General features: G+C 52.1%; 11 protein-coding genes across 11 annotated transcripts; 7 read left to right on the top strand and 4 right to left on the bottom strand.

Moving 5' to 3' along the window:
• Nucleotides 1–1,891: 1,891 nt before the first annotated feature.
• BJX68DRAFT_260575 (uncharacterized protein) lies at nucleotides 1,892–2,701 on the top strand (the record flags this gene model as incomplete). Its single annotated transcript, XM_071043908.1, has 1 exon — nucleotides 1,892–2,701. One exon carries the CDS (start codon nucleotides 1,892–1,894, stop codon nucleotides 2,699–2,701), a length of 810 nt encoding a protein of 269 aa, XP_070905858.1.
• Nucleotides 2,702–3,841: 1,140 nt separating this feature from the next.
• Nucleotides 3,842–5,934, top strand: BJX68DRAFT_11587 (uncharacterized protein). Its single transcript, XM_071036004.1, has 3 exons — nucleotides 3,842–4,456; nucleotides 4,518–4,769; nucleotides 4,828–5,934. The coding sequence occupies exons 1-3, from the start codon at nucleotides 4,180–4,182 to the stop codon at nucleotides 5,427–5,429; spliced, it is 1,131 nt and encodes a 376-aa protein (XP_070905857.1). The 5' UTR covers nucleotides 3,842–4,179; the 3' UTR covers nucleotides 5,430–5,934.
• A 50-nt stretch (nucleotides 5,935–5,984) lies between these two features.
• On the top strand, nucleotides 5,985–7,176 carry med8 (RNA polymerase II mediator complex subunit MED8). Its single transcript, XM_071035995.1, has 2 exons — nucleotides 5,985–6,352; nucleotides 6,439–7,176. The coding sequence occupies exons 1-2, from the start codon at nucleotides 6,228–6,230 to the stop codon at nucleotides 7,121–7,123; spliced, it is 810 nt and encodes a 269-aa protein (XP_070905856.1). The 5' UTR covers nucleotides 5,985–6,227; the 3' UTR covers nucleotides 7,124–7,176.
• Nucleotides 6,772–8,304, bottom strand: BJX68DRAFT_223240 (putative monosaccharide-P-dolichol utilization protein). Its single transcript, XM_071038115.1, has 2 exons — nucleotides 7,586–8,304; nucleotides 6,772–7,534 (listed from the first exon to the last, which is right to left on the bottom strand). The coding sequence occupies exons 1-2, from the start codon at nucleotides 8,210–8,212 to the stop codon at nucleotides 7,229–7,231; spliced, it is 933 nt and encodes a 310-aa protein (XP_070905855.1). The 5' UTR covers nucleotides 8,213–8,304; the 3' UTR covers nucleotides 6,772–7,228.
• Nucleotides 8,305–8,386: 82 nt separating this feature from the next.
• Nucleotides 8,387–10,180, top strand: cox10 (protoheme IX farnesyltransferase). Its single transcript, XM_071038114.1, has one exon. It carries the CDS (start codon nucleotides 8,459–8,461, stop codon nucleotides 9,986–9,988), a length of 1,530 nt encoding a protein of 509 aa, XP_070905854.1. The 5' UTR covers nucleotides 8,387–8,458; the 3' UTR covers nucleotides 9,989–10,180.
• Nucleotides 10,181–10,232: 52 nt separating this feature from the next.
• Nucleotides 10,233–12,708, bottom strand: BJX68DRAFT_223238 (aspartate--tRNA ligase MSD1). Its single transcript, XM_071038113.1, has 3 exons — nucleotides 12,427–12,708; nucleotides 11,640–12,346; nucleotides 10,233–11,585 (listed from the first exon to the last, which is right to left on the bottom strand). Exons 1-3 carry the CDS (start codon nucleotides 12,650–12,652, stop codon nucleotides 10,461–10,463), a joined length of 2,058 nt encoding a protein of 685 aa, XP_070905853.1. The 5' UTR covers nucleotides 12,653–12,708; the 3' UTR covers nucleotides 10,233–10,460.
• A 205-nt stretch (nucleotides 12,709–12,913) lies between these two features.
• Nucleotides 12,914–13,484, top strand: BJX68DRAFT_223237 (uncharacterized protein). Its single transcript, XM_071038112.1, has one exon. It carries the CDS (start codon nucleotides 13,173–13,175, stop codon nucleotides 13,395–13,397), a length of 225 nt encoding a protein of 74 aa, XP_070905852.1. The 5' UTR covers nucleotides 12,914–13,172; the 3' UTR covers nucleotides 13,398–13,484.
• Nucleotides 13,485–13,498: 14 nt separating this feature from the next.
• BJX68DRAFT_11532 (tyrosine--tRNA ligase MSY1) lies at nucleotides 13,499–15,883 on the top strand. Its single transcript, XM_071035993.1, has 5 exons — nucleotides 13,499–13,974; nucleotides 14,052–14,205; nucleotides 14,258–14,544; nucleotides 14,596–14,941; nucleotides 14,990–15,883. Exons 1-5 carry the CDS (start codon nucleotides 13,637–13,639, stop codon nucleotides 15,746–15,748), a joined length of 1,884 nt encoding a protein of 627 aa, XP_070905851.1. The 5' UTR covers nucleotides 13,499–13,636; the 3' UTR covers nucleotides 15,749–15,883.
• A 176-nt stretch (nucleotides 15,884–16,059) lies between these two features.
• Nucleotides 16,060–20,371, top strand: BJX68DRAFT_223230 (mismatch repair ATPase MSH6). The gene is made up of 5 exons (XM_071038111.1): nucleotides 16,060–16,519; nucleotides 16,580–16,624; nucleotides 16,687–16,858; nucleotides 16,911–19,297; nucleotides 19,353–20,371. The coding sequence occupies exons 1-5, from the start codon at nucleotides 16,211–16,213 to the stop codon at nucleotides 20,055–20,057; spliced, it is 3,618 nt and encodes a 1,205-aa protein (XP_070905850.1). The 5' UTR covers nucleotides 16,060–16,210; the 3' UTR covers nucleotides 20,058–20,371.
• A 23-nt stretch (nucleotides 20,372–20,394) lies between these two features.
• BJX68DRAFT_11518 (putative histone h1.3.) lies at nucleotides 20,395–21,848 on the bottom strand. Its single transcript, XM_071035989.1, has 3 exons — nucleotides 21,407–21,848; nucleotides 20,945–21,318; nucleotides 20,395–20,851 (listed from the first exon to the last, which is right to left on the bottom strand). The coding sequence occupies exons 1-3, from the start codon at nucleotides 21,509–21,511 to the stop codon at nucleotides 20,611–20,613; spliced, it is 720 nt and encodes a 239-aa protein (XP_070905849.1). The 5' UTR covers nucleotides 21,512–21,848; the 3' UTR covers nucleotides 20,395–20,610.
• BJX68DRAFT_11520 (uncharacterized protein) lies at nucleotides 21,694–23,061 on the bottom strand. The gene is made up of 4 exons (XM_071035992.1): nucleotides 22,643–23,061; nucleotides 22,429–22,587; nucleotides 21,940–22,369; nucleotides 21,694–21,861 (listed from the first exon to the last, which is right to left on the bottom strand). Exons 1-3 carry the CDS (start codon nucleotides 22,866–22,868, stop codon nucleotides 21,954–21,956), a joined length of 801 nt encoding a protein of 266 aa, XP_070905848.1. The 5' UTR covers nucleotides 22,869–23,061; the 3' UTR covers nucleotides 21,694–21,861; nucleotides 21,940–21,953.
• Nucleotides 23,062–23,064: the final 3 nt, after the last annotated feature.

The raw sequence follows: 23,064 nt of genomic DNA, 5'->3' as shown, positions 1-23,064 counted from the left end.
AGATATCCGCGGGAGCGGTCATGTACAGCGCTGACAATCTCCGAAGCATGAGCATGGAGTTCAGCCACAGCTATAATATCCTCTGGGATGAAGCTGAGGAAACCCCCGCGTAGCTGAGCCTTGAGCAACGTATCATCAAAGGGCTGAGCCCATAGTTCGTCGTGCTCTTTGTTTAGACGTCCCCATAAATAATCAAAGGGAAAAACTGGCTAGTGAAGACATCAAACATCGTTGGTAGCGGCCACAATAGAGCAACCAGCCACCCCAACAGCTTGGCTAGGCGGCGATTACACACGGTGGCGTGTACACCACCAACATAACGACAATTACCGACCAGGTTGCGGATATGATGGCGAGCTACTCCGCATGTACTACGTATCCCATGTGACTTGCATACACTCTGGGTAATGCATTAGCTGTGCGGTGGCACAGCGAGTGGACAAAGAAAGGAAGACTCGGTCTTCGCAATGCGCGAGCGCCACTTTGTCTTCGAGATTCTGGCAATTGCGGAGAAAAAGGAGAGTATAGGCCAGACCTTGTGATTGGGAGCCAAGTTCCAGCAAGCTTCGTTGGGAACGGAGAACGCTGGTATCGTGCTTGCATCGTATTTGAGTCTGCGAAGAGACGAAGTTGTTCAGCGCCAAATCCTTAGGAAAATAATTGAGTTTCTCCGGAGGGTCAAAGAGGTGTCTTTGAGAACGAATAATGCTTACCTGTGGAACAGAGTCGAACTAAGCTTCTAGGCGTCCGACAGTGTTGGAATGGGACAAGATTGTCTGGTACTTTTTGAGGCTCGTCCAACGCAAAGAAAACTGCAGGATCAATAAGATGGCGAGTCACCGTCATGACAAATTCGAGGACGATCATCCGGTGCTTATTCTGCGCATTGTCCAACGGGAGGCCGGCACAAGTGTTGGTTTTTCGGCGGCTCTCACTGGCAAGCGACCCTGGTCGAGAACCTCACTCTCTCCAGTCACAACCCGGTCTTTCCCCTCGCCATGGCCTAGTCAACAGGTTGCATCGCAGCATCCTCTCTCCAACCCCTGGCCAGAATGCGATGAAGCGCCGTGCCAAGACGACGGTCAGCCTACGTGCAGCTCCTTCTCGGTGATGATTGACTTCTTCTCACGCAAGTTGACTGTGCCGCAGCGATCGCAACCCCTCTTTCATTCGCAACACCCATCAAGCCATCCAGGGTCAATTCGGACCGGACACGGAAACGCATTCATTCTCTCAATCTGGCATGCTGATCAGTCCCTCAAAGGGTGCCACTCATCGAAGCGCCTGCATACCGCTCCAATGCCCAAACCGAGGATATTCCTCCGGGTGATCCCCCAGTGGCGTTGTTGTCGCGCAAATTCCAAATTGTTGCCGGCGAGAAGGCACAAGGAGGGTGGTGAACCAGACTGTCGGGTTCAGTCCACGTCTCCCTCGTCCCGTTGCCGTCCCTAGAAGGTCCGTCCCTCTGCCTGTTCGAGCTGTCATCCTGGAGATCTCGATGCGCAGCTGTCATTCCACCCAGAAGTTTGGCAGTTTCTTGCTGTCGCCGCGGCTACCTTCGTATTATGCTTCGATAGAAGCTCTACCTCATGCAGGAAGTCGGTTTTGCGGCACTTCTCTCCCTGCTCTTTCAAGCCGCTTTTGGCCCTTTTGGCGTTTGACTTGAAAGCCCGGGTTCCGCACGCGGGGGCCGTCAACAGTGGCAGACTGGCCTGTACATATCTGCCTGGTGAAAGTTGCATGTCGCCCCATTTCGACCCCTGTCCATAACCTGGCATGTTCCGCACCCCTTTTCACCTCTACATAGTGACGACGTATTCTCCAAGTGGTCCACAATTCGAGTTGCGCACTCATGTTGACCGGATCACCACGCTATTCAGAATTTCACCTCATGAAGAACCCTCTAAAGGTCATGACGGCTATCATTCAACGGCTTCGGAGGAAGCGCAAGCTCGCGTCGGATTTTGACTCGCGATGGGGGGATATGGCCATTTCCAGTCCGAACGACGGGTCTTGGAGCCAGTATGACGCTGCCTCCACGAGAGCCAGTCCTGTCTCCGCAAGGTCGTCTGAGCACGGCAACGGCAACGCATGGAAATTGAACCCTGGGGAGTCCTCTGAGCCATACACACTTGCCAACGGACGACATACAGAGAGCCGAAAGACATCGCTCGATTCTTCTTCAGCCATGCCTACAGGCTACTACGATGCACGAGTCCGCCGACGATCCAGAACAAAAACCAGTTCTCCAGAGCCGCAAACCGCGCAACGCGCACCGATAAGCCTCCCAAAGGCCTGGGAGGAGAAGCAATTCGGAGACAGCTCAGCAGACGAAGCGGTGGACGACGTCTCATCCCTCGGCTCTCCACGCGGGAAACTGGGGACAGCAGACGACGCGAAATCCGGAGGCTCGAAATCGCCTCCATTATCTGTGACCTCGCGAATGAGACGTTTCAGCGGCCAGAGCACATTCACCGACGCGATATTCTCTGTACCGGCCACGGCCAGTTCGCAACGGACCAGTTTCAGCCTTGAAGATTCTCGCCTCGCACGACATCCACCGACACCGCATTCCCTTTCGCTGCACGAAAAGAACCCTCCTCTACGAGCAAAGGCTCGGGACGCGGGGCCGGCCCCTGGACAACAGCAGCAGCAGCAGCCTCAGCAACTGGTCCCTTCGTACGATGAACTTTACGGCTAATCGATTATTATTGGGGACGCTAAGGATGGTCGAAATGGGCTTTCTTTTTCTTTGTTCGCTGAGATTTTGCTTATCAAACCAAACCAGACTTATACCTGTATCACGGATGATCTGAGACATGACTGAACTGAGCCAATGTGTGGATGACTGCTTCTTTGTGTTGGAGTTTTGTTTCCTTTTTTCTACTGTTGCTTTTGCTTTGGGCCTCCTAGCGACGATACAACCTGCATAGTGGCGTTATACTTATTGGGTGGCTGTTGTTGCTTCACTTGTGCTGTGGTGATACAATCTTGCTCTGGAAGATGGGCACCTAAGACATGGCCAAGCCAGATTCATCATACAAGATCGATCCCTGTCCGATGAACCCGCTTAATTAATACTTGGCCAAGTAAAGGAGCGGCCTCCTTCGAAAACGAAGCGACGAGAGCATTCCGTGACGAGGATTTTCTTCACTGCTTCCTCAAAGTGACATCTCAGCCACGGAACGTTCTCTTCCAATGAATCCCACCGTCTAAGCGGCAGCTCTCCGTTCTTCCCATCTAGTCCGAATCCTTCGAGCATTTACAAATTCCGAGTTGCTGCCCCCATCACAAACTACTGCGAGGGCCCTAGCCAATGAGAACCAGCGACCGTGCAGGGCAACAACGCTTTCGAAAAGAGGGGTCAATTTGGGCGAAGCCTTCGGCGAATAACATGCGGCAAACACGCTGCAGTCGAGCTGCAGTCTTGGTCACATCACAATCCCCGCCAACGCCCAATCCCGTCACGCTTGTCACACTTGAGTTCTCGCTACGACTGTGACTTGCTCTCTCATCCCCTCGTCGGCGCTCCCCTATCGATGTTCTTGATTCGCTGGAAGCAGCGAGCTCGATGGCTGGATGTCCGGCCCGGTGAGGAGGGGGCCCTTTTCTGGCTGCAGTAGCGCCCCCAAAGCAACTCAAGCACGTCTTGTTTATTTCTTCGCCCAGTCAGTATGTTCGAGCTGCTGATCGCACTGCGACGTTAGGACGGTCTGACCGGTTCCGTTGAGTTCGAACACTCTCTCTTCTTGGGTTAATGGGCCTGGGTTGGAATCTGACCCCGGGCTTTTTATCAATCTCGCTTCCCCTCTGGCCGGGGCTATCCTGGATCTTCCTGGGAAGTTGCGAGTTCGAGTTCGAGTTCGAGTTCGGGATGCCTGTCGGGCGCTGATCGTGCGACTCGAGTCTCACCTGCACACGCACTTGTTACTTAAATCGAAAAGAATAAGCACTCTTGTCTTGCGGGTCTTGGGTTTCTACGCTACGGTGTGCACTTTCTTCTCGACCGCTTAATTACCTTCTAGGTACTGGACCTCTCGCTCTCGATTAGGAGGGGTATGGTTTCAATGCTAGAGAAGCCAACTTTCGCTTGCCGTTGGGCTTCTCTGGGACCTTCGTTATTCTGAACTTGAAGCGATTTCCCTTGATTCATTCGTTAGTTTTGTGAAGTGTATTGAGATGGTTTCGTCGGGCTTTGGCCGAGGGTCTGCCTCGAGATGGGCGGTCCTCTTGCTTCTCGGTCAGCTTTCTCTAGGGCTGCGCACAACACCAGGTTCGCCCTGTGAAAGCCGGTGCAGTCCGTCGAAGGCTACGACGCCCGAGGAGATCGTGTGTGCGGATCATGAGTATGAGGATAGCGAAGTGGGAAGGAAGTTTGAGGACTGCATTGAGTGCCAGCTGCAGAGTACCTACTCCGATGGCACGACCGGACAGTCGGATATGGAATGGGGTCTCTGTACGTTTCTAATGGGTGGCAATGGAGTCGCGGGAAATTTACTGACCTGCTTTGTTGTTAGATAACCTTCGGTATGCCTTTACCTCGTGTGTTTATGGGTACCCGGAAAAGGTGACTGAGATCTCGAATTCGTGTCCTGTCGCATGCAAGGACCTGGAGAGTGCACTCGAGTTTGAGCTCAAGGATCCTTCTCCTCTCAGTCTAGACACCTGGTGCGGTACCACATCGTTCGCCGACAACGAGATCACCGACTGTGGCATCTGTTATAACCTCACATCCAACGAGGTCACCAGCCAGGTGTACTTGGCGAACTGTATGTCCTAACCCTCCACACATATTTCCCTGCCATACTCACACAGAAGTGCATACAGTCCTCGAGTCCCTCCGCTACAACTGCCACTTCGAAACTCCCACAGATGAAGAATTCCCCATCTCTCCTAGCCGAATATTCTCCGAATCCCTCCTACCCTCCTCAACCGCAAACCTAATTTCAGGCTCCGGCTCCTCGGGGCCCGACAACCTCGCCCTCATAATCGCAATGCCAATCCTCGGCTTCGTCATCCTCCTCTGCATCCTCGCCCTAGGCTGCTTCTTCTTCATCCGCTCGCGCCGCAAGAAAGTCCGTCGCCTCCACCAGTCGGGACACCTGCACGCGCGCTGGAACGACACGGGCATCAGCACCCCACAGTGGGCTATGGAGTACCCCGCGCAGGCGCAGGGTCCGTATAGTCCTGCGATATATTCGCCTCAGACGATGTACTCGTCGCCACAGCCTGGGTTCGGGTTCGGGCTGGGGTTTGTGGATAATGATGGGCGCGGGCAAGATGTCGGGTATTCAAAGTTTGTTGAGCCGGTAATTGCGTCGCCATCCACGGCATACTCGCCCGAGGAGAAGGTGCCGCAGGCCCAGCAGATGTATTTCCCGCCGCCGCCGTCCATGTCGAATAATGGGAAGATGAGGGCGGCTGAATGAAACATCCGCCATACCCAAACTTGTTGCGACCAGTAAACTTGATCCCCGTATCATTGTTGACACTCGAGTCGAGTTGCTCGAGATCAGCGCATGTGATTGTGGAATCGCCATCCTGATCTTGCCAATCGTTTTTGCTTCCGCATTCCATCCTCATCCCCCTCTTCCCATCCGCCTGTTTGCTCTCTTGGTGTCCTGCCACACCATGTTATCCATGAACCACTGTTGAATAGATACCCACAACCCTCGAAGACTAATCCGTTAATACATCACCTCTTTGCATGCATATTTCAATAGTCCAGGAGTTCAAGGAACCTCAGTTCAAACATAGGCGCAAGTTGAGCAGAATGAGAGTGAGACCCCAGCAGGTAAGACGAGTTGGCACGCTCTCTTATATCCCCTTGAGTGGAGGGGGAGGGAGGACTTAGGCGCCGGCACGTTTCAGGCTACTGCACCCGCAATTGAGGGGAGAGTTATTAATAGCAAAGGATCTTGCCCAGCGATGGAGTTCCTAAAAATATCAACATGATTTATTCTTAGATAGTAGGTCGTGATGTGGTGTAATTGTATCTGGTGAGAGGTGTTTGTTATTGTTCAGTTCAAGGTTACTTGTGCGGAGTTAGAGCGATAGATCTTCTCCGCCTCGGCCTCGCCTTTCTGCACAGAAGCTGCCCAAAGCTTCATCTTCAATTCAACTTTCCACTCCTCGCTTTCAGCTCTCCACCAACACAACGAGCCTTCTACCCCTCAAACGCTCAACGACAACTCAGACAACCAGAGGAAGCGACAGCCTAAACAGAAATGACAACCCCAACCCAAGACCAGATAAAAACCCTCGAACAATCTCGCCAACGCCTCGTACAACTCACCCACTCCTTGGGTTCTCTAATCACAAGTCTAAACCAATCTGATCCACTGCCATCATGGTGCGCTCGATTCCCTCAACTCATTTTGCCTTATGCTTTGTTTCGTTTGGGCGAACGCGAGGACTAACAAAATCCACACAACACAGGCCCTCCCTGCAATCCCAAGCAAGCATCATCTCCTCAAACCTGCTCACGCTCTCAACACACCTCTCGGAAAACCACGAGCTACTCCGGAGCATCTCCGCATACCCCGCCCCCGAATTCCCAACGAAGACCCACGGAAACACACTCGAGCAATTGCTACGGACGAAGCTCGACCCAAGAGTCGATGACTGGGTTTCGCGCGGACGAAAGGGGGATGCGAATGCGCTTGCGAGATCGGGTAGTACCCCGTCTGGTGGCGGGGCTTCTTCGGCTATTGTTGGGGGCTTCGGGAATGGAGGTGCGGCGGGGTTGAGCGAGGGGGATCTCGCGGCCTTGTGGGAGTGGGCGCCTGTTGAGGCGAATATGGAGGCGCGGAGAAGGGATTGGGGAGGAGATTTTACGTTGGAGGAGAGGGAGAGGGGAGTTCAGGGGCTTGCAGCGGAGCTGGGGCTTACGAGGACGTTGGAGGATGATGAGGGGAGTAGTGAGGAGGAAGAGGAAGAGGAGCCGGATGAGATGGAGGTTGTTGGTGTGCGGAAGTCGATCACTGGGAGTGGGATTGAGTTTGATATTGCGCCTTCGGGGGCAGGCGCTGAAGCTGCCGCACAAGAGAATGCCGGACCCTTGGTGCCGCTCGATGATATCTTACGGTATATGACTACGGGGGTTCTCCCGGGTCAGCGGTGATATTGGTGATTCAGAACGGAGATTTTCCCTGAAAATTAAACTGGCATTCTTCTGAAGAGTCAATGGATTAAACTAATATATAAAAGAGAATAGCGGCAAGACCTCTTAACCGCGGCGGCGAGTGGTGGGCGTTCTTCCGGACGGCTTCGGGGACGGAGAAGCGCCTGTGCTCCTGGTGACGGCCGGGGTTGCTTTCGGCTCGCGCACCTGCTTCGCCTTGAATTGCTGCAGCGGCTGCTGCTTCTTCTGTTTCTTGGGCTGCACCGGACTGTTCCAGTAGTACAGCATCTGGGCCGCGAGGACGAGGTTGAGTGAGAAGCCGGCGAGGAACCCGTATAGGATAAGCTTATCGTCGACTTCTTGGAGGGTGGTGAAAATACGGGACAAGGAGCCTGCAAGGTAGTTGAAAACCTTCAATGATAGTTAGCATACGCCCACAATTTGAAGATCAAGTTGGCATACCGCGAAAGCACTGAGCTGTCCAGTTCCTCCTTCTTGCCAGATGGTGAGGATCTGCGGTACCTTGCTGGCCACACCTAAAGCTCCGGCGCCAGCTTGCAGGTACGCCATTGTCTGTCCGTCGACAAGAGAAGTGTCAACCAGCAGTACGTAGATACTGGCGGCAACGACTGCAACAAAGGCAGCTGCGGCGGCCGTTCGACCAGCGTATGTCAAGACCAATACTCCAACCAAAACATCTTGCGCGGCGATGAATGCGGATTCACCATAGGTGCTAAAGGGGAACTGATTGCGAACTCCGTAGGAAAGGGTGATCAAAAGGCTGGCGGTTTCCAAAGCATAAGACACAAAGGACACACCGGCAGAGGATCGCGAACGGATCAACTTCAGAATCTGGGGCACCTTCACAATGCCACTGGCACCAACAATGCCAATACCAAGGGCTTTGGAGATCGCAAGAGACGTGCATTCAGGGTCTTGAGCAAGATCAAGGTTGACGAGAAGCGTGTTGTGGCAGCTGGAGCCAACTAGCGAAATGATGGCATCGTGGACAGGTTTCGGGAGAGCAGAAACGACAGGGCGCAGATAGGGCTGAAGGGGATCGACGAGGGTCTTTTGAATTGCGTCCATGGCAGTAGTTTTCTTATATGCACTTGCGCACGAGTTGATATATCGAGAAAGCAGGCTGATGGAGAGACTAGACGAGAGGTGGTATGATTGCAGCCAGCTTGATTGGCTCCTTCCAAAAAGTTGCTGCGGTTATGGTCTCTGCCGCCCTGCCCGACGATTTTCTCCCGACGCCGTCTTGAACTTTCACGATTGTCTCTGATCGACCAGGGCAGCGACCAATTCTTCGGTCTTGTGCCATCTGCTGTCATGATCATTGCCCGCTTCCCCCTGCGGAGGCTAGGGACGGCGCGAGATGCATCTCAATTGTGTTCCCAATGCCTCCGCCGCAGTCCTTCGCTTGTCCCCGCACTCAACCGGCTCGCTTCATTCTCGCGGTTGCAGTCAAGCGTTGCAGGACAATCGCCCTCGTCGCCGTTGAACAAGACATATTTTTCGACAGATAAAGGCGTCGCTAGCACGACGTCCAAACCTGCGCTGTTCACGTCACTTTCACCCTCCAATCCTTCCAGCCCTCCGACCGTCGAACCGTCGAACCTCAGCACATCAACCACAGAAGCCGAGTCCGAGCTACCGCACCGTCGAAGGAAACGTTTAAAGGAGGCTGCAGGTCAAAATGATGGCGCCGAGCAGCTCCCGCCAGATGCCTCTGCGCAATTGTCAAAGCTCTCTGCAGCACTTCCCAAGACATCGCTACGCCGCAAGCTGGCGGCCTACTTCGCTCTCACAAAACCACGTCTATCATTCCTGATCTTACTCTCGACAACGGCTACATATGGGATGTACCCGATATCGACTTTGCTCACCCTCGACCCATCTATCTCTGACCTTCCTACTCTCTCAACATCCACCCTCACTTTTCTCTACCTGACAACTGGCACGTTCCTATCCTGCTGCAGCGCCAATACTCTGAACATGGTTTTCGAGCCGAAATATGACGCTCTGATGTCGCGAACCCGCAATAGGCCCTTAGTACGGGGGCTCGTCACTCGTCGAGCAGCTGTTGTCTTTGCCTTCGCAACGGCCGCGATAGGGCTTGGCCTACTATACCTTGGAACGAACCCCACGGTAGCGGGGCTGTCCGCCGCAAATATTGCTCTATATGCATTTGTTTACACTCCTTTGAAACGGATCCATGTGATCAACACGTGGGTGGGTGCTGTAGTCGGTGGTATTCCCCCGTTGATGGGGTGGGTTGCGGCAGCAGGTCAGACAGCAACGACGGGGCACGACACATGGCGCGACATGCTTTTCAGCGAAGATAGTATTGGAGGGTGGCTTTTAGCTGGGATTCTGTTTGCATGGCAGTTCCCCCACTTTAACGCTCTATCACACACCATCCGTGAGGAGTATAAGGGAGCTGGATACAAGATGCTATGCTGGACAAACCCCGCTCGCAATGCTCGCGTCGCCCTCCGCTATTCAGTCCTCATGTTTCCGCTCTCAATCGGTCTCTGGTGGGTAGGCGTTGTGGGTCATGGCTATCTAGTTAGCAGCACTCTCGCCAACGGTTGGCTAGTGAAAGAGGCCTACCAGTTCTGGAAGCACCAGGGTGCTAATGGGAGTGCGCGCGGCCTCTTTTGGGCTAGCATTTGGCAACTTCCCATTCTTCTTATTGGTGGCCTCGTCACAAAGAAGGGCCTCTGGGACGGTGTCTGGAGAAGCGCCTTCGGCCAACCGATTGAAGACGACGATGACGACGATTATGTATACTACGATGTGGCTTCTGGAAAGGCAGTTGAGCCCACCAGTAACCCCCGCCCGAGCGTTGTTTCATAAGGCTAGGCCGCTCGCTAGGTGTGGAAGGCTGAGCCTCGGCCATGATACTCTTCTCAGCCATGTATTAGTTTCTCTTTGGTATAGGGTGGCGTTATGCATGAGGTATATGGTGCCTTCTCGTTTTCTGATTTATACTCAATGTACATATACATGGCGAATACAAGAAATGCTAGCATCATCCATCTATTTTCCCCGGTCTCTCACCTCTTTCCGCTGTAATCTTAGCGGGTTAGATGTTATGTTAGGGCTACACTCCGTTGTATATATATAAGTTACCGACGCGATAGGTACGTATTGCGCAAGCAAAAGTCAGAAGGGAGAAAATGTGATTTCCTTTGAATGAGAGATATGGCATAAAGGCCGTTGTTGTAAACGAGCCTAAGGGCGAGGTAGGGCCCAGCTTTCCGTATAATGTACAGGTAGCGCTTTATAGTACATGGGTTATTTATACAGCCGCCCAAGAGTCGGTAGTTTATTGCTCGTCAAGCAGACGAAGATGATACGTCTCCAGTGCCTCCTGACTCACCGGCCCAGGAGCCTTGACCATGGGGTCTTCACCGAGCTTTCCGATCTTAGGGAACGCAATAACATCCCGCACAGACTCCTTGCCTAGCATAACAGCCACAAGTCGATCAAAGCCTAGGGCCAGACCAGCATGCGGAGGACATCCAGCGCGAAGGGCCTCAAGCAGATGCGAGAAGTCAGCGAGTCGCTCCTGCGGCATCTTGAGGACGTCGCGGAGGATGAACTCCTGCACTGCCGAATCGTGGATACGGCGACTCCCGCCGCCTAGTTCAACGCCGTTCACGACTAAGTCGTAGTGGTCAGCGACGACCTTTGTGGGGTCGGTAAGGAGGAGGTCCACGTCAGCGGCGGTCTTGGGTGCTGTGAAAGGGTGGTGTGTCGAGGATATTCCGGCTGCTCCGCCTTGACCCGGTTCTGACTCGGTGGAGGGGGAGAAGAGAGGGAAGTCAACGACCCAGAGGAACTCGAAGCCTGTTGGTGGTTCTTTGAACCCGATTTTCACCGCGGCAGAGTGGAGAGCGCGACGAAGGTCGCCTATCGGGGTCGAGCCACCTGCGAAAGGGGCGTCTTCACGGGCTTGGATTACGAGCAAGTCGCCCTGCTCAGGGTCAAGAAGGTCTTCCACGTATTCTGCAGCCTGGAAGCCAAATGGTTGGAGGCCACACAGGGGCTTCTTCGTGTCGTAAACGAAGATGCCCGGTGCACCTTGTGTATTCTCGTTGAATGGGGTGCCGGCGGGCGAGTCGAGAAAATGGGTGATGAATTCTGATGTTGCAGCTGCATCATTATCCTTGCCCTTCATTTTGAATATTTCGACAATAGGCTTTGTTAGTGGTGTGATCTTCTGGACAAGATCCACGGGGAGCAAATGCTCAATCCTATAGATCTCCATCCCATATCTGGTATCGGGTTTGTCAGAGCCATAACGCTGCATCGCTTCCTGGTATGGTAGTCTCCAAAACGGCCCCTGGGGAACATTGGTATCCATCAATTCCGCCCAGAGTTGGCGAACGAGGTTTTCAACAGTACGCATCACGTCTTCGCTTGTGGCAAACGACATCTCGAGATCGAGCTGTCAAGGATGTCAATCAGCGTGTCGTCCAAATCGGGAGAATGAAGGGCATACCTGAGTGAACTCTGGTTGTCTATCGGCACGGAGATCTTCGTCGCGGAAGCAGCGCGCAAACTGGTAATACCTAGGCATTCCGCTGGCCATGAGTATTTGCTTGTATTGTTGCGGGCTCTGCGGGAGTGCATATGCTAGTCCACGCTTCCGGGTGGGCACTAGGAATTCTCTAGCCCCCTCAGGTGTGGACTTGAATAGTAGGGGAGTTTCGATCTCTATAAAACCTGGCTGGCTCTGGTCTAGTACCGATCTGCAGATTGTACGAGCTTCTGCTCGGAATCGTAGAGCCTCACGGAGTTCGCTGCTTGTCCGTAACTGCAGGTGCCTGTGTTTAGGGGGATGTGCCATGTCTGGCGCCATCCAAATATCACTCGGGAAGTCATTGAGAAGTTGAATATCGTCGAGGACAATCTCCCAGGGGTCTCGACGCGCCATTTCCGCACTCTTTGACTGCTTAGATTTAACTTTCCCCTTCACTACTACGGGACTGTTCGGCCGGATTGTTTTGAGGATTTCAGACGGCCCTTTACCAGCAATCGATACGAGCTGTATGCTGTGGTTCATGGTCGGGTCTTGTAACCGGACGAAGGATAGCTTCTTCGATATGTCATTTCGGACACCGAGGTAGCCATGAAGAACGATTTCTTGATCAGGTGAAGCTTCTGCTATGAGTTTACTAAAGTCGCATGTAGCAGGAGGAAATTCAACTGTTGCAACATAGCTATTAGCGGGCTGGTTTGAAGATGACGAATTGTAGAGGAGACCCATTCGGGATGCTCAGACATACCCGTCTTCTTATAATTATCTAGCAGCTGCGCAATGTCTGATGATTGTTCAGAGCCTTTAACTTGTTGGCGAAGACATGAAGCTCCGTGGAGAGCTCTAGGCGACGATGCGATGCGAACGTATGATGCTGGACTAGGAGTCAATTGACTGCGGCGAACATAGTTGAAGATCTCGAGATAGCTCGCGCGCAGGCGAGCGCCATTATGCGCAGCTCGACCCACGAACATTGTCCAAAGATCCAGCAAATGGAGAGAAGAAAAGCTGCTTAAGCTTGATGTTGTCGTGAAGATGCGCCTGATCCTTGCATTGTCGATGAATATACGCGGCAGAATAGCTCCGCCCGCCCAAAGCAGACTAGCGCGGAATACGCCACCATTTAAAACTGTTAAAATCCGCGGAGCTTTATTTTTCTTCATCCTTCCAAGTTTTGAACAAGTGAGTGCAACATTTTCACAACACCTTACTCTACCACGAAATCTAACAATCATACAGATGATGAAAGCCTAGTGTGTATTATTTGATCCATCTCCCCTCTTGGGGCCTGGCTGGCTCTCCTTTCGGGGCTTAAGGGCTGCTTGGTTCCGGATGGGGGGAGGATGATATCGGCGTTCGGCACACCAACCTTGTTACTTCGCGGACGCGATGAAGGCATCTCTGATACATTACATAACTTGGGGGTGTTCTCTGGTTCTTCGGCGATCATGACCCTTGAGATGCTTGGCCCAGACGGCAGCAACCATCATTCAAATGATAGGGCTCAGGATTTTTTTGGCGTGGATCTTATATTGGCTAGTCTTTGATTATAATCTTTTATATGCTTCCATATCTTTTTCATGTCCCTTTTGTTGTCCCTATTTTTTGCGATGCTTGAGCGTGGCCTGTAAATGCGTTCGCTGGCTGCTTGGGAGCAGCGTAGTGAGAATGAATCGTACAATACAATACTTGAGCAGATTACGGCCCTGTTCCAATTAGACTTACGTTAATTCTACAATCAATCGTCCTGGGAATAAATCGAAGTTCAACTCGATGCGCTTTACGAACTTTCGGGAATGAGCTCCGCATTAAAGATTCTCCGCAAAAAAAAAAGTGACGGACCAGCTTCTTATCACCTGCAACATTCTTCGAGAAAACTCTCTTCCGCCGTGAATAGGAATTGACGGGACGTTACAACCATCTCCTCGCAACTGAATCCCATACAGAGGTTCGGTCCGATGCGGCCACACCCCGCCATCCTGCCCTATGCGGCACGTCTTCGCGCTCCGGCTACCGTTCGACTCCCGCGGTCATTATGCGGCGCTCGTGGATATGTACGGACCGCAGAAAGTGTGAATTCCAATACCGTTCTTCTCAATAGCTCTCGACCTACTCTCGCGCGCAATACCCTCGGGGCCCACCAAGAGCAGAAACGATGCGTCACGCAAGCATACTTGAAGCGAATGGCCGATGCGAAGAAAGAATGGGCAGGGTTCGCCGAAGAAATCAAGGCGGGAAAAAGGAAAAGCTTTGTACAGCACTTGGAAGAGCGTGAATTACTTCATGATGTGGTTGGGTAAGTCCATATTCTAGCTCCAGATGGGTACCCTAAAAGCGCCACTGCATTTACTGACTGCTGGTCTGGATTCGCAGGGAGCGAGATCTACTGCACCGTGTCTTTACCGAGAAAAGAGTCGGGCTCTACGCAGGCGTAGATCCCACAGCGCCGTCTTTACATGTTGGACATATGCTTCCATTTATGGTCCTCGCTTGGGGCTATGTCTGGGGCTTGCCGGTTACCTTCCTGGTTAGTCCCCTGGAGTGTGTCTTGAGTAAGGCCTGTGGCTTACACATAACAGCTCGGCGGTGCGACGTCACGAATCGGTGACCCTACAGGACGGCTAAAGGGAAGGGAGCAAGTTCATTCCTCGGTTCGGAAAGCCAACATGGCCAGCATGCACATGCAGCTGAAAAAGCTCGGCGCAAGCATTGAAAAATATGGTGAAAGGCACGGGTACAAGTGCACTCCAGTCTGGAGACGAGCCCTAACGAATAATAATACCTGGTGGAACAAGCAACCTTTTCTAGAGGTTATGAGGGATCTAGGGGCCTATATGCGTCTTGGTCCCATGTTAGGAAGAGATACGTGAGTCGCCTACGCCCTCGAACTGTGAGAACATATGCTCATCTCCATTAGAGTCAAGACTCGTTTAACGAAAGGGGATGGTATGTCATTCGCTGAGTTCTGCTACCCTCTCTTGCAGGCATGGGACTGGTGGGTGCTCTTTCGCAAAGGCGTTCAGGTCCAGGTTGGAGGTAGCGACCAGTATGGGAACATTCTCTTTGGGATGGACGCCGTTAAATCCATTAGCCGAAACACTGTTATGCAAGAGGAACAAAATGATTTGGAGAATGAGTTGGACAGGCCCATCGGTCTTACTACTCCGTTGCTCACAACGCCGTCCGGCGAAAAGTTCGGAAAGTCGGCTGGTAACGCTATCTGGCTGGACAAGGATATGACATCCACTTTCGAACTATATCAGGTAAGTCTAAGCATTTCGATAAAGGAACCTTGTCACTGACTCTCGTAGTTCTTCGTTCGCACTCCCGATGATGTTGTGGAGAAGTATCTCAAGATGTTTACCTTCTTGCCTCTGCCGGAAATCTCAAGAATCATGGAAGAACAAAACCAGGACCCATCAAAGCGAGTGGCCCAACACGCTCTCGCCTCGGAATTTGTTGAACTTATCCACGGCAAAGCTGAAGCCGATGCTGTGGCTATTCAGCACCGGCAGTTGTTTAGGCCACGGTCCTCGACAGCAGAGCCCACGCCCCTTCCCCGAACTCCTGGATCTGGTTCGAACCAGCCCAAAAATTACATGTCTGGCTTCGTTAACCCTCAGTCTGGAAATCCTTACGCGCCTCAAACAAACTTCTCCAACATGCCGTCAGCACGGGTGACTCTCCCGCAGTCACTTGTCTTCAACCAGCAATTCCACAAGATCATGTGGTCTGCCGGTCTCGTGTCCACCAAGAGCGAGGGTCACCGTATCATCGCCAACAAAGGTGCCTCCGTGGGAAGCCGTCCTGGTATCAGCGGATCAATGGAGGGTGGTGGGATGCCAGACGCGCTGACCTTCACGCCCATCAAAACCTGGACGGCCGATAAAACACAAGAATTCATCATCAACAACGACCTCTTGATCCTAAAGCTGGGCAAGTGGAAAATGAAGATAGTGAACATTGTCACGGACGAGGAGTTCAAAAAGCTCGGTCTCACAGCCCCCGGGTGGGAGCCGGAGGCTGAGTCCACAAACTCCGAGACAACAGAACCAAAAGCTTCTGATTAAGGTATCAGGACGCTGAACGCCTCCATTGGCGTCGTTTTGCATACTTCTGACCTGTACTTGTACACTACGATAATATTGTAAATATAGACCACATGTATCATTACCCATAAAGTTAGACCACTCTTCAAAATAAACCACGATTTGGTATTATTCGCCAAATGCTTTAACTTTACAATCCAGTGCTTTTGTAGCCGAAGAATGTTGTTTGCGATCAGGATGACTGATCATTCAGGGCGGCGGCGAGAAACCACTAAACGCGTCGACGCGTGACGCTGAGCCCTGCGGAGTCGATCTATCAATCACTCCATTGCATCTTTTCCCCCAACTCTCTCATACTCCTCCTTCGACAGCTCAAGCACCTGTTTAAGCCTCTAACATCGCGCAATTGACTGTCCCTTCACTTGGAATGACGCAGTTCTGAATCGATCTGCCGATAGAACGCGATAGAGCGCGTTGTTTGAGATGGCCAGAGGACAGCCCGCCTCCTCACCACCCGCGGCGACTCCGCTCAGAAAGTCAACGTCCAGCACGCAGAATATGAAGAACCAAAAGTCAATCCTGGGATTCTTCCAGAAGTCCTCGCCATCTACACCTTCGACACGTATTGCTGAACCCACATCTTCGCCCGCCCAGGGAGCATCTGAATCCCTCCCATCTACCGTCAAGCACGAGGCGAGGTCCGCGAAGGCCGCCTCAAAGTTCACGCAAGACCTTACACCCGTGCCAAGTAGCGACTTGGGATTGATTGATGAGGAAGATGATAAGAAGCAGGTATGGTTTCTTCCCACGACTGCGTACCCATGGGCTACAGTGACAATGGCTTCTATGCAGATTAGCCCCATTGCTCCCAAGACAACCGATTCTCCTTCACGGCGGGTATATTCCATAACCCTTATACCATTTCATCGGTTAGCCAAATACCTAATTCTTCAATCTAGGGCCAGAAGAAAGTGAACTACATGGAATCCGGCTCCGAGGGCGAAGACGACGATGAAGAGATATTCCGTCCGACTCGGAAGAACAACAGGGCTTCAAAAAGAAGGAAGGTATCACCCGATAGTGATGAAGCCTTTGAGCAGGATGCACAAGAGGCCGAATACTCTGACGACGGTGAGTGTACTCTCGCAGTTCGTTCTTCCAGCATGGTTACTGATTCCTCCAGAAATGGACGACTTTGTTGTTCCCGACGAGTCAGAGGACGAGGCCAAACCTACCAAGAAACGAAAGAAGCCAGCCAGTCAACCGAAGGGCAAGTCATCACCTTCACTCCTGCCAGCTGCCAGTGATGAGGACCGCGACTTGGAACTTCCTGACGCCTCATCGGGCTCAGCAATGAAGTGGACCTTTGATCCTGAGAACACAGAAGCTCGTCCGGCTCGAGCTAGGCCCTCTGTTTCCAAGACACCATCCAGCACATCTAAACCCAAAGCACATACCACAGAACCGGAGCAACGTTATGCGTGGCTTGCGAACATCCGGGATATTGACGGTAATCCCATTGGCCACCCTGATTACGATCCTCGCACGCTTTATATCCCTCCTCTAGCATGGTCCAAGTTTTCTCCCTTCGAGAAGCAGTACTGGGAAATCAAGCAGAAGTTCTGGGACACTATTGTATTTTTCAAGAAGGGCAAATTTTATGAGCTTTATGAAAATGACGCAACCATCGGACACCAGTTATTCGACTTGAAGCTCACTGATCGTGTGAACATGCGCATGGTGGGTGTTCCCGAGTCGAACTTGGACCAGTGGGCAAATCAATTCGTGGCAAAAGGGTTTAAAATTGCCAGGGTTGATCAGTCTGAATCGGCTCTAGGAAAAGAGATGCGTGAAAGGGGAGGCAAGATAGCTGGAGGAAAACAGGACAAAGTCATTAAGAGAGAACTAGCATGTGTTCTCACTGCAGGTACCCTTGTTGAAGGCTCTATGCTGCAGGACGATATGTCCACCTTCTGTGTGGCTATCAAAGAGGCAATTATTGAAGATCGTCCGGCATTTGGACTCGCATTCGTCGACACTGCAACAGGACAATTCTTCCTGTCGGAATTCGTCGACGATGCAGATATGACCAAATTTGAGACATTCGTTGCGCAAACACGGCCACAAGAACTTCTTCTCGAGAAATCGACCGTGTCTCAGAAAGCCCTACGCATATTGAAGAACAATACAGGCCCGACAACGATCTGGAACCATCTCAAGCCGGGCAAGGAGTTCTGGGAGGCTGACATCACCGTGAAAGAGCTCGATGCGAGCGAGTATTTTACTTCCAGAGACAGCGATAACCTCGACTCCTGGCCAGAGGCTCTTCGACAGGCTCGTGACAAGGAACTTGTGATGTCGGCTTTTGGCGCCATGGTACAATACCTCCGGCTTCTAAAGATCGAGCGTGATCTGATCACGATTGGCAATTTCTCGTGGTACGATCCCATCAAGAAGGCTTCTAGTCTTGTTCTGGATGGCCAAACTCTGATCAACATGGAAATCTTTGCAAACTCTTTCGATGGTAGCATCGATGGTACACTCTTCCAGCTTCTTAACCGTTGTATCACTCCGTTTGGAAAGCGGATGTTCAAGCAATGGGTATGCCACCCATTGGTCGATGCAAAGAAGATCAACGCCCGGTTGGACGCCGTGGATGCTTTGAACGCTGATCCCAGCGTCCGGGATCAGTTCTCTTCTCAGCTCACGAAGATGCCGGATCTTGAGCGCTTAATATCCCGCATCCATGCTGCAAGCTGCAGGGCTCAAGATTTCGTACGGGTGCTAGAAGGCTTTGAACAGATCGAATACACTATGAGCATCCTCAAGGATAGCGGTTCGGGTGAAGGCGTCATTGGACAGTTGATCAACTTAATGCCCGATTTGACGGAGCTCCTAGAGTACTGGAAAACTGCCTTCGACCACTCCCAAGCAAGGGAGAGCGGCCTCTTAGTACCCAAACCCGGTGTTGAGGAAGATTTCGATAAATCTCAGAACACTATCAAACAGTTGCACCAAGACCTAGAGGATCTACTGAAACGGGTCCGTAGTGAGCTAGGCTCTACTGCCATCGTCTACAGGGACAATGGCAAAGAGATCTACCAGATGGAAGTGCCGATTAAGGTGAAGAATGTCCCCAGGAGCTGGGATCAAATGTCAGCAACGAAGCAGGTCAAACGGTACTACTTCCCTGAGTTGCGCACCGCCATCCGCAGATTGCAAGAAGCCCAGGAGACCCATAGTCAAATTGTTAAGGAAGTCTCGAAACGATTCTTCGCCCGCTTCGACGAGCATTACTCCACTTGGCTTTCCGCTGTTCGGGTTGTCTCGCAGCTGGACTGCTTGATCAGCCTGGCGAAGGCGTCGTCAAATCTAGGCGAACCGAGCTGTCGCCCTGTGTTCGTTGACGATGAACGAAGTGTGCTGGAGTTCGAGGAGCTTCGACACCCTTGTCTCCTCTCCTCTGTTGACGATTTTATTCCCAATGACGTTCGACTGGGTGGTAGCGCTCCAAACATCGATTTGCTTACTGGCGCCAACGCGGCCGGAAAGTCCACTCTCCTTCGCATGGTTCGTCCCCTAGTAACCCTACATGACCCTGCAGTACTAATTTAACATTTCATAGACCTGTGTTGCTGTTATCATGGCCCAAATCGGCTGCTACATGCCTTGCAGGTCCGCCCGCCTAACCCCGGTCGACCGCATTATGTCGCGCCTAGGCGCGAACGATAACATCTTTGCTGCCCAATCTACATTCTTCGTCGAGCTCTCTGAAACCAAGAAGATTCTCTCCGAAGCAACACCACGCTCCCTAGTTATCCTTGACGAACTCGGCCGCGGGACCAGTTCATACGACGGCGTCGCTGTTGCCCAGGCGGTTCTTCACCACGTCGCAACCCACATCGGCGCCCTCGGTTTCTTCGCAACGCACTATCACTCCCTCGCCGCCGAATTTGAGGGTCACCCGGAGATCGCACCTAAACGCATGAAAATCCACGTCGACGAAGCAGAGCGCCGTGTCACGTTCTTGTACAAGCTCGAGCCCGGTGTTGCCGAAGGCAGCTTTGGTATGCATTGCGCTGCTATGTGCGGAATCTCCAATACCGTCATCGAGAGGGCCGAAGTCGCTGCTAAGCAGTGGGAGCACACCAGCCGACTTACCGAGAATCTTGAGCGCCGCAAGGGCGGAGGGCTCGTTGGGCTCGGTTGGTGGAGTGATATCGCCTGGGCTCTCCGAGAGACAACCAGCAAGGAAACAGACAATGATCACGGCGCGGAACTCACAGATAGGGGCCTGGAAGTCCTTCGGAGAGCAATCGAGGCTCTGTGATGTACTCGCTATGTTTTTATTTTCCATGATTTGTGCGTTGTGGTTCTTCTATCAAGTGTTTAATACCTTCTCTGCCATTTCGTTTGTGTCAACGGTCAGCCTTGTCAAAGTGCTTGTGGAACAGGCTTGTGTTCGGCGTCCATGAATCGCGATTCCTGTAAAAGGTCAACCATAGAACTAGAATATACAAGTTCCCCTTTCGATTCCTGCATTTACTGCACCTGAGATTCGAGTGTTTACAGGACTACGATTGAGAAGAATGAGTCAAGCAAGAATAACCATTTACTAAATCCCTTTTGTTAAATCTCAATCGCCTTGAAGAGTATCCATGCTACCACCAAGATTCATCTTCACTTAAATCCTTCCAAACCCGTAGAAAAAAGAAGAAAACAAAGCCTTAGACGCCACTCAAATTCCCAGAACCTCCAAAGTAACTCGAGCTTCACAATCAAGCCCGCGCGAGTGGGATCAAGGAGAAGAACATGCGCATCAACCTCAACACACGAGAAGAAACCTTGCCGTGTGACTAACACGCCAACTGACCTGAGGAGAATCAGGAATCGCTCTCTTCGCTTCCCTTATCTTCGTCCTCCTGCTCCTCTTGCTTCTGTTTTCCCTTTCCCTTGACGTCGACTTCCGCATCGGCTTCGTCCATGATCTCGTCCTCTCCAGCTTCGCCGTCAGCCTTGTCCTCAGTGTCTATCTTCATCGTAGTGTCTTCGTCCTCGACTTCGGGAGCAGTGCTGGCCTCCGCGTCCTTGGACCCCTTCTTAGACGGAGTGGTGTCCATGTTCCTAGTACATCCATATGTTAGTCTTCTGTCAGATAGCGTTACACATGCACCATGGGTCGGGTATTAGTAAAGGGAAAGAAGACGGTAGACTCACTTGTCACCGTCTTCGTCGACGTCATCTTCCTTTTTCTTCGCAGCAGTCTTCTTCTTTGCCGGGGACTTTCGCGCGCGCTTCTTGGGAGGCGCAGAGGACGCCTCACCATCGGCATTGATGTTTGAGCCGTCCTCACCGGCTGCTCCAGCGGCGGCAGCCTTCTTGCGTTTGGTAGGTGTTTTCTTGGGCGTCACCTCGGGTGCGGTTCCGCTTGCAGAAGGCGTATCAGTGGAGTCATCAGATCCCTGAGTTGCAACAGTAGTGGATGCGTCTGCGGCGGGTGTGGCGTTGGCCTTCATTAACTTCCTCTTCGCCTGGCCGTAGGCACTGGTGGCAGTGGAGACATTTTTGTACGGGAACTTCTCGTAATCGATCTGTCATTTCGCAGGTCAGTATGTTCGTGATAAGGAATAGAGAAAGGACAGGCTATGCGGGAGCTAGCAAGCAAGTGATTCAACATACCTTGCCCTCGCTATTGGTGTGGATAACACCGAGGAGGATCAGCCTGGCATCATTAAGGGTGATACCCAAGATGGAGTCCTGCTTGCTCTTTTCTGCGTTCGGCATGGTTGATACTGTAGGCTGGTTGCGTGTAGAAAGTGTTGATATTCGCGAGTTAAGACTGAAGGGTGGAGGCTGAGAGTGGATGAGGTTGAGTGTGTGGACTTTAGAAGAGGTGGTTGAAAGGGGGAGGGAGAGAGGAAGAGAGGAAGAGAGAAGAAGGAAAGGGAGAGAGTAAAAGATGAGGGAGAGACACGAGTTTCAAGACACGAGAGGCCGGGGGAAGTGAGGTGAAATGAAGTTGAGGGTTCACAGCAGGCGCGGGTATGCACCATTGAGCAGAATACCAGGGAATCCAGCGCTGCTCTGTCTGAATCTTTTATAAGATTTCACTTTCCCGCAAGAGCCCGGGTTGACTACAGTCATCAGCATATAACAGCTTCTGTAAAGTCCGCATTCTCTTCTACGGGCGAACGCGTTCCAAGTTATCTTACATATAATGGTTTCATTATTTTCTCTTCGGGGAACGATTGCAGATCTGTTTGTAGACGTGTTCCCAAAGCTCCGGATAGAAAGTGGTTGACTCCCTTCCCGGCTTGCTTTTCTCCGTTGTATAGAACTGGCGTAGGGTTTTCCCTCGCCACCATGGCAGGGGAGCCGGATTCTGATTCCGAAAGCTCACAGGGCGGACCTTGGACTTGTCAGGCACGAGATCCCCCAACCTGACCTGTGTCTGCCGCGGAATTGTTGTAAACTTCATGGTATTGATATACAAAGTGGCGGTTGGAGGAAGTTGCTTGGCGTATTGTAGGGCCTGTTCCCGCGATCGTCGAACGGAGACGGGGAGAGCGAGGTGAACAAAGTTGACGAAAGGAGCGGAAGTATAAGATACGAATAGCATCGGTAGCGCGCCGCCAATGATGACTTTGAGGGTTCCGTTAGTACTGGTGCGAACCTATTATGCGCAAGAAGGGATCCCTTACTAGCTGGCCCTACATATGATGGGAAGTCGGCCGACATGAAAGCAGGAGCGACAACCAGACAACTGACGCCAAAAAGGAAGATGGTCGTTATCCGCAGCATTCCCAAGAAAATTGTGCGGCCGGTTCCTCCATGGTATATCAATATCTTCTCCGGGGGTCCTGCAAGCTATTTTAGCATGAATCCAGCATAGATTGGGCCTCGTGCGCGGAATACCTTTTCGAATGGCGGTTTTTGTTTGCGGGAAAGAGGGTAGGGAGCTTCGTGTTGCATTGATTGTGTTCTCTTTAGATTTTGGATTCGAGCTTTCTGTTTTAGCAAGTCGAGGGGCATTATGAGTCGTCTTCGTTCGGAGAAAAACCAAGCTGTTGCAGAGCTCTCTCCGCACGGGTCGGGGAAGCGCAGACCGCAATTGCGCATGGAACAGGATTGGGACTCTCATTTCGACTGTAGTAATAGCCTGGAGCCGCCGCTATTAAGCACTGGAGGTCTCAGGAGATGCAGCAATTGCTGTTGTCGATGGCGAAGCAAGCTCAAGGCATGTCGAGTTGGAAAGTTTCCTATGATTGTCCGAACCACCGCAGATCCCGAGTCTTGGCTGCTGACGCCCAATTGGGGTTAGCCTGTCGCAGAAGACA

Source organism: Aspergillus pseudodeflectus (genome assembly GCF_044049435.1).
Source record: "Aspergillus pseudodeflectus strain CBS 756.74 chromosome Unknown BJX68scaffold_1, whole genome shotgun sequence".
Lineage (NCBI taxonomy): Eukaryota > Fungi > Ascomycota > Eurotiomycetes > Eurotiales > Aspergillaceae > Aspergillus > Aspergillus pseudodeflectus.
The sequence above is the reverse complement of the archived record's forward strand: the minus strand, read 5'-3'. Positions and strand labels throughout refer to the sequence as shown.

Excerpts from the sequence above, each read along its gene's own strand:
- BJX68DRAFT_223237 (XM_071038112.1), top strand. The coding sequence starts at position 13,173 with ATGATAGGGCTCAGGATTTTTTTGGCGTGGATCTTATATTGGCTAGTC.
- med8 (XM_071035995.1), top strand. The coding sequence starts at position 6,228 with ATGACAACCCCAACCCAAGACCAGATAAAAACCCTCGAACAATCTCGC. Across the intron at positions 6,353-6,438 it reads TCTGATCCACTGCCATCATG|GCCCTCCCTGCAATCCCAAG; the intron begins GTGCGCTCGATT and ends CACACAACACAG.
- cox10 (XM_071038114.1), top strand. The coding sequence starts at position 8,459 with ATGATCATTGCCCGCTTCCCCCTGCGGAGGCTAGGGACGGCGCGAGAT.
- BJX68DRAFT_11532 (XM_071035993.1), top strand. The coding sequence starts at position 13,637 with ATGCGGCCACACCCCGCCATCCTGCCCTATGCGGCACGTCTTCGCGCT. Across the intron at positions 14,206-14,257 it reads GCTTGCCGGTTACCTTCCTG|CTCGGCGGTGCGACGTCACG; the intron begins GTTAGTCCCCTG and ends TACACATAACAG. Across the intron at positions 14,942-14,989 it reads CCACTTTCGAACTATATCAG|TTCTTCGTTCGCACTCCCGA; the intron begins GTAAGTCTAAGC and ends TGACTCTCGTAG.
- BJX68DRAFT_11587 (XM_071036004.1), top strand. The coding sequence starts at position 4,180 with ATGGTTTCGTCGGGCTTTGGCCGAGGGTCTGCCTCGAGATGGGCGGTC. Across the intron at positions 4,457-4,517 it reads GGATATGGAATGGGGTCTCT|ATAACCTTCGGTATGCCTTT; the intron begins GTACGTTTCTAA and ends CTTTGTTGTTAG. Across the intron at positions 4,770-4,827 it reads CCAGGTGTACTTGGCGAACT|TCCTCGAGTCCCTCCGCTAC; the intron begins GTATGTCCTAAC and ends AAGTGCATACAG.
- BJX68DRAFT_223230 (XM_071038111.1), top strand. The coding sequence starts at position 16,211 with ATGGCCAGAGGACAGCCCGCCTCCTCACCACCCGCGGCGACTCCGCTC. Across the intron at positions 16,625-16,686 it reads CCGATTCTCCTTCACGGCGG|GGCCAGAAGAAAGTGAACTA; the intron begins GTATATTCCATA and ends TCTTCAATCTAG. Across the intron at positions 19,298-19,352 it reads AGTCCACTCTCCTTCGCATG|ACCTGTGTTGCTGTTATCAT; the intron begins GTTCGTCCCCTA and ends AACATTTCATAG.
- BJX68DRAFT_223240 (XM_071038115.1), bottom strand. The coding sequence starts at position 8,212 with ATGGACGCAATTCAAAAGACCCTCGTCGATCCCCTTCAGCCCTATCTG. Across the intron at positions 7,535-7,585 it reads GACAGCTCAGTGCTTTCGCG|GTTTTCAACTACCTTGCAGG; the intron begins GTATGCCAACTT and ends CTATCATTGAAG.
- BJX68DRAFT_223238 (XM_071038113.1), bottom strand. The coding sequence starts at position 12,652 with ATGTTCGTGGGTCGAGCTGCGCATAATGGCGCTCGCCTGCGCGCGAGC. Across the intron at positions 12,347-12,426 it reads AGATAATTATAAGAAGACGG|TTGAATTTCCTCCTGCTACA; the intron begins GTATGTCTGAGC and ends ATGTTGCAACAG. Across the intron at positions 11,586-11,639 it reads GACAACCAGAGTTCACTCAG|CTCGATCTCGAGATGTCGTT; the intron begins GTATGCCCTTCA and ends CATCCTTGACAG.
- BJX68DRAFT_11518 (XM_071035989.1), bottom strand. The coding sequence starts at position 21,511 with ATGCCGAACGCAGAAAAGAGCAAGCAGGACTCCATCTTGGGTATCACC. Across the intron at positions 21,319-21,406 it reads ACACCAATAGCGAGGGCAAG|ATCGATTACGAGAAGTTCCC; the intron begins GTATGTTGAATC and ends GCGAAATGACAG. Across the intron at positions 20,852-20,944 it reads GTCGACGAAGACGGTGACAA|GAACATGGACACCACTCCGT; the intron begins GTGAGTCTACCG and ends TGGATGTACTAG.
- BJX68DRAFT_11520 (XM_071035992.1), bottom strand. The coding sequence starts at position 22,868 with ATGAGAGTCCCAATCCTGTTCCATGCGCAATTGCGGTCTGCGCTTCCC. Across the intron at positions 22,588-22,642 it reads AAAAACCGCCATTCGAAAAG|GACCCCCGGAGAAGATATTG; the intron begins GTATTCCGCGCA and ends AATAGCTTGCAG. Across the intron at positions 22,370-22,428 it reads ATCATATGTAGGGCCAGCTA|TCATCATTGGCGGCGCGCTA; the intron begins GTAAGGGATCCC and ends GAACCCTCAAAG.